The 6,995-nt window shown below is 34.3% G+C and overlaps 1 protein-coding gene across 1 annotated transcript; it reads right to left on the bottom strand.

Annotated features, from left to right (window-relative positions):
* Positions 1–4,237: 4,237 nt before the first annotated feature.
* Pex2 (peroxin 2) lies at positions 4,238–6,345 on the bottom strand. Its single transcript, XM_067787999.1, has 4 exons — positions 6,181–6,345; positions 6,042–6,119; positions 5,511–5,945; positions 4,238–5,457 (listed from the first exon to the last, which is right to left on the bottom strand). Exons 1-4 carry the CDS (start codon positions 6,217–6,219, stop codon positions 5,158–5,160), a joined length of 852 nt encoding a protein of 283 aa, XP_067644100.1. The 5' UTR covers positions 6,220–6,345; the 3' UTR covers positions 4,238–5,157.
* Between the last annotated feature and the right edge of the window lie 650 nt (positions 6,346–6,995).

The following is a 6,995-nucleotide window of genomic DNA, read 5'->3' as shown; positions in this document are numbered from 1 at the left end:
TCTGGATTTTTACCCTTTCAGTGTATTCCACGGGTGCGTCCGCATTTGCAAGATGAGCCAATCTTTCAATATCTGAAGCAAACTCCTGCAATGTCTCATTTGCTTTTTGGTAGCGGTTTTGCAACTCAATTTGGAATATCTGTTTCCTATGCTCGCTTCCGTAACGTCTCTAAAGCGCTCATCAATGTTTCGTAGTGGTTCCGCTCGTACTCTGGGATGGTCTGTAAGATTTCCGCAGCTGGTTTTTTTAAAGCAACGAACAATGCAGCAACTTTATCTTCAGCATTCCAATTGTTCACTGTTGCGGTCTTCTCAAACTGTAGCTTAAAGACCTGGAAAGGAACATAACCGTCAAAGGATGGTGTTTTTACCTTTGGATTACTCGTTGAAACTGCTGGGCGATTTAGTTGCAACTACTCGATACGTCCTCTCAAAGCATCCACCTCGGCCTCGATTTTTTCTTCAAACTGTAAAATTTTTGTATCTTGCGCCTCCAACTTCGAGGAAATACGTTCTTCTTGCTCTTCCAGTTGAGCAGAGATCTGCGATGATATCTGTGCTGAAATTTGCGCCGACATTTCGGATATTCGTGCCTCTTGTGCTTCAATCTTCGCTGTTATTTCAGATGACATTTCTGCAATACGTGTCTCCTGTGATTCCATCTTGGATGCCATATATGTCTTCTGTTCTTCTAACTGTGTTTCCATCTTGGATGTTATCTGTGTCGACATTTCTGACATACGCGTTTCTTGTGCTTCAATCTTCGATGTTATGCGTGTATCTGCGATTCCAATTGTGATGCCATTTGTGACGACATTTCTGACATTTGCGACGTCATTGATGCTACTGTCGATGTTTGTGCAGATATTGCAGCCAATATCATGTTCAAATCTGTGCTGGTAAACGTCTGCGATGTTTCGTTTTTCTCTTCAATTTTTGTTGTCTCCTCGCCATCAAGATGAAAGACATACTCTTCCACATCAATTCCTTCTGCTTCCATTGCCTCTCGTAGCCGTGCCTGAAGTTCAAGTTTAACGCCGCTTGTATTCAATCCACGGCTCTCCAACTCCTTCTTTAGTTGCTGGATCTTCAATTCACCGAACTTTGCCATGTCCAAGTTGTATTCCCAATCTTCGGAATTTATTCAACAATTCCTCTTCTGACACCAATTGTAACGAATTTACTTGCAAATCCTCTTATTTGCAATCCTCTGCTAAGTTCGAATCACTAAACTGTTGAATAAATAACTCCAATATTGAATAATGGAAAAATGGCCTCTATTAAAGTACTTCACAATAACACTTATACTTCTTACTCGCCTGCCCCGCTTTTATAGTTTACGTTGCATACTTATAGGCTCTTCGATTTCCAGAATTTACTAGTTAGTTTCGCTACAAAATCGCCAGCAACAACTACGTGCACAAATTATTGCTCTCTCTTGTGACAACTCAGATAAGATATATGCATGTGTCTGTGCATTGCCGCTCCGCTGCTCGTATACGTACATATGTGTAGACGCAATTATTTATTCGTTTATGTAGATACATAATGATTGAAGGAATTGATGTGAATGTTTGTAGTTTACAGTCTCTCGAGTACACATAAGCGTATAAGTAAATGCATCTGTGTGTGACATCTCCTTGGGCTGCCTTATATATGTGTATACATGATTTGATTATTGACGTAAATACTGCTTGGCATGGCCTTAGCATCGCCTTAGTGATGGTATAGCTTAGTGATGCTAATATCCGTGACAATATAATAAATGCTGTATACTGTCCTGTTTGTACACTTCTATAACGACGATTTCATGGAAAATCATACATTTTTCGAGTTGCTTTCATTATTAATTTTCAATGCCAATATATTTTAAATTAATATCAGCGTAAGAAAAATAAATTTGCCAAAAAAGACAAACAAAAACTTTGTAGACATGTGTGTACATTAAGGTGGGTCAAATTGTATGGATGGATTTTTTCCATCAGGAGTATAGCAAAAACGTAATCTACAGATGATTCTAAGAAAAATTGCTGAAGACACCTTAGCTCTAAGTCCGATTTCGAGGTCTCGCCTTTTGCAAAATAGATATTTTGCATTTGAATGTAGGTTTTGGCCAAAAAATCTTCATAGCTTCTGAGAGAATTATAGGAAAAATATCATATTGGGCTTACTTTAAAGATATTTTACGTACATTTCAGAATCTGTATTAATATCTAGTGTTTTGGAACTTTAGTAGAGATATCTTAAATTATGAGAAATTAGCCTAAAATGAACTTATATTATTGTGATTAATACTAGTAACACTAAGGGCTACTATCATATCTAAGCCGATACTGAGCAGTGACCAGTATGCACATAACCAAATTAATCATTATGTCTACACATATGTCCATACAAGCAGCGGAGAGCAACGCACAAACACATGCACAAATTATTGCCTACTTTTGGGAGTATCTCAGATATATGCAAGTATCACTCACATTTACACGCGCATATGAGAAGCTATACACGCGCATCTGTAGTTATAATTTTATAGCTAGTAACTAAGTAAATTCTGGAAACGCCTAGAAGTATGGAACGAGGAAATCAAAGTATAAAAGAGCGCAATCTGAGCAATCAGCAACGAGTTTGATTATGACGTTATCTGTCGCGAAGTAGTAGTATTGTGGAGTACTTGAATAAAGGCCATTTTGCATTATTGAATAGTGCAGTTATTTATTCAACAGTTTAGTGATTCGAACGTTAGTAGAAGGGTGCAAATAAGAGGAATTTCAGTAAATTCGTTTCATTATCATTTTTAACAAACTTCTTATGGAAAATGTTTTTTTTTTTTACAGCTAAAATAAGTTCAGAACATTTCCAACAATTTTCATTCAGACAGTTTTTCTTTTTTCTAATTCGTTTTAGTAAAAAAAAAAATATTCAAAAAAGGAACCTATATTTTCAAGTAATCAGGAAAAAATGTTCTTAGCATTATTTGTAGATTACGTTTTTGCTATACTTCTGACGACGGGCAAAAAATTTGACCCGCTCTAATGTACATATATAAAAAAAGAAAAAAATTTAAAAATAAATCGAATAAGCACCAGTTGGCTTTCCTTGCCAGCGTTTTTTCAGTCTTGCGTATTAACAGTTAACTAAAAATATACAGAATTTTTATTTCTGGAAATGGACTAAGCATGTACCTGGAATATGAGATTTCGCGTAGTATAAGCAAATGGGAGTAAATTTTTAATAATCCTACATTAATTTTTCGAAATAACATATGAGAAAATCAAATTTAGAAAACTGAATTTCGTTCATGTCCCGTATAAACAATTTAATTTTGCACTAGGGGTATTCTCTCTGTCTAAAATCCATAGAAAGCGTAGAAAGTTTCCCATTTTACTGCCAAAAGTTTTCTACATGCAACAACAAACCACATTTGTGAACAATTTTCTACGGCTTCTACATTTTCTATGTTAAAAAACATTTTTAATTAAGTTTTCGTTTAAACTTGCAAATTTTTGAATACTTCAAATAGATTTTGAATTCACTTTCATCCTTGCATTCCCATTATTGGTGCAAATTTTTTAGAAAAATTCGGTATTTTGGTAGATATTAAAAATAAAGAAATTACAGATTTGAAAACAAAATTAAAAGTTTATGGATCTTCTGGTTACTTTGGATAAAAACTATTTATTTAAAAATATTTATATTTTTTTTCTGAATCTCAATTTCACAAAAATTATTTATTTTATTTAAATTTTCTTTTTTTGAATGATTTAAAAATTTTAATTTTTAAAAGATAACAAGATTATTTAAAATATTGAAAAATTAAAAGTAGAAAACCAATTAAAGTATTAACATAAATAAAGTTAACAACTAAATATAAACCCTACAAAACTCATGAATATTTGAATTGAAAATTTATAAATGTGTCAAAATTGGTGAAGCTGAAATGTTGGTAAAAAAACAACAAATTTTTGTAAACAATTTGAATGCATAAAATCTACATTTTGTATTTAACTTTTGGCGCTAAATGAAGGTTCAGATTAAAGGGATCATGATTGCGTTAGTGAATGCGAATAAAGTTATTTAAATTTTTTTTTTTTTTTTGTTATTTCAACAAACCTTCACACAAATACTACCAAATATAATTTTTTCTTAGTTTCAAATATTATTATTTTTGCTGAAATTTCACCTGACTCAATGTAACAACAAAATCGGCGATTTTTTACTGTCAAGTACAAACACATGCTTTATTTTGATGAGTACGATTTCTTCCACACCAACTGTGGAATAATTAAATTATAAGCAGCCATATGTATATTACATATGAAGAGTTCCATACCTCACCTATCCGTGGCGAATCCTGTTTCAATAACAGCCGAGGCTCCGGCGACCCCAAACTACTCATGAATCTAGGGGGTGGGAGGGCGGTATGGCCTAGAAGGTCGCATGTGGTCATAACAAATCGTTCCCGAGATGGTCGGGCTTGGTATCGGAACGTACCGAATCTTGATCGGGCAAAGGACCATCACATCGATAACCCTCCCCAAAGCCTTCGGGGAGTAACCTCATCGCTACAACAACAACAAAATTCAAATATGCCGGTTGCTATTGCCGCATAAACATGGTGACAGCTTCAAACATAGAAAACAGACTGTTAAAAAATTGCTTTGAATATTCATTCATATTAAGTTGGTTGGCAAAAAAAAAAATTGTTTTTCATGGGAATTAAATGAAAAATATGAGCTCCACTTCCATTTATAACTTTCAAGCCAATTTAAAAGCAAAATTTTAATATATGTACAAGCTTTGAACACCATAACAACCTTCTAAAAAGTTGCTATTAAGCTACTAATTTAAAAGTTGTGCAAAATTGAGGTAGCGTAGCACAAAACGCCTCTTTCGCACAGTAGTTTGTAGCCTCATCTTGTTTTGAAAAGGTTATCAAAAGTTACAGTCCTTTATCAGATATAAATCCGGTACCCCCTGAAGCTTAATCTTGATACGGTTTATAACCAATTTTAAATGGTAAGTCGGTTCTAGTGAGTGGGACGCAACAAAATAAATGTGTTTACACTGAAATGACAGCTCTTATTTGCATTGTACGGACAGATTTTTAAGTATTATTATTTTTTTGTTAAATATTATACACGCATAAATACATAACTAAACCGCTTCAATAACATTACTAATGCAGCTTGCACCGCAATCAGTACAATTAAAATTAGCATCAGTTAAAATATTAGCTGACAAACAATAATAACAATAAATATGTCCACATCCCATATGATGTGGTAACGTTGGGCGTTCCCCACAAAATGTACAGACCGTATTGCTTTGCAGTGAAATCATCAATTTCGGCTTTTCGAACGCTTTAGGTGCCGTTTGTATGTTTCTTAAGGCATTATTGAGAACTCGTTGAATTTTTCTAAAATTAATAATAGGCAACAAAAGGCCCAATATTTCCTAAATAAATAAAAGTAAATAAAATATAAAAATTAAATATTAAAGTTATATACCATGAATCCGCCCCACAACAATTCACGAGTTAAATACTTGTAACCAATGTCACGCCTCTGATTATGCCGTAAACTAATGTAATCCAAGTCAAGCAAAAAATCAATTAGTGTTGGTTGGCGTCCCGTTTTTAGGAAGCGAAAAAAGTTTAGTGCTGAAAAGAGTAGCGCCGCATTTTCACCCCATTCAATAGTTTTATGTAGCCACTCCATGCGAGTTGATGAAACTCGTCGTTCATTCAAGTTCTTCACATATTTCGGAAATATTGTTAATAGAAAATGTAAACAAAGCCTCGACATCGTTAAGCGTTCATAATCATAGGAAAGAACAAGCAATTGTTGACCAAATGTAGAACACTGTTTACCAACGGATCCAAACCATATCGCAGACTGCACGAGCAAATCTAATTCGGGTTGAATTCTTGCAAAAAAGGAGGGCTTTTCACAGAGAAACCAAAAGAGCAGTATAACCGTTAAATAAGTCTCGTAGTGCGTGTGTAACATCTACTAACGAGTATAAGTTTCATAACTTACCGAAATCGCGTGTATGCTCTCAAGGAAATTATCTCGTATAAGCCGTGTTATATCTTTATTTAGATAAATGGCATCAATCTGTGCAAAATGTTATTTGTTTTAATGCCATTTTAAGCATGCACCTTTATGAACATTTTACCTGATTAACGCGTGGTACATACATAATCCTTTCAGCCATAATTATTTATATTCCTTATTATTTAATATACAAAAAAAACTTTTCATATTCGTACTATGCCCTTTGCTAACGCGATTTTTTTGTCGGATGGTGCCGATGGCTCTATTTCAAAAAAGGTGAAACGCGTATGAAAACAAAAGTGATAAAGGAACACTTAAAAAAATATAAACAGTGCTGCCATCTTGCTTGTGTTTACGGAATTAATCCAATACAGCTGAAATACATGCTGCGTTCCAATGAACACTTATCCAGACTCCGATATAAATTTAACATATTTATCTGAAGCTCGTTTCTGTAACCTTTCGTTATAATAACGAACGAAATGCTATAGCAAGGCTCGTATCGCTTTCGATATTCAAAGTGTTTCTCCTCGTCTGCCAATGGTACATGAACCAGATACGGATAGAGGTTTAACATGCAAATGCAACAACAATATGATCCATATGTTTCCATATGGTTCACATTGTTGTTGCATTTGCATGTTAAATCCATGATCGAACGATACAAGGTGGCAGCATGCTGACATACCTACAAACATAAATAAAAATTCAATGTATTTTGTTTTTGTAAATTCGATGGACAAATGTCAAAATCGTACTGCGCCGAAAGTTGATGTATCAAATCAAATAAAAAATAGGGTATGATCAGCTGTCCCATGCTGCCACCTTGTATCGTTCCACCATGGTTAAATCTCTATCCTTATCTGGTTCATATACACAAATCACACACACAATATTGATGCATGTAAGCAAAAGATCAGCTGTTTTTTATTGGCA

This window comes from Eurosta solidaginis, chromosome 5, assembly GCF_040869045.1.
Source record: "Eurosta solidaginis isolate ZX-2024a chromosome 5, ASM4086904v1, whole genome shotgun sequence".
In the NCBI taxonomy this organism is placed as follows: Eukaryota; Metazoa; Arthropoda; class Insecta; order Diptera; family Tephritidae; genus Eurosta; species Eurosta solidaginis.
Note: the sequence above shows the minus strand (reverse complement) of the source record. Positions and strands in the feature narration are given on the sequence as shown.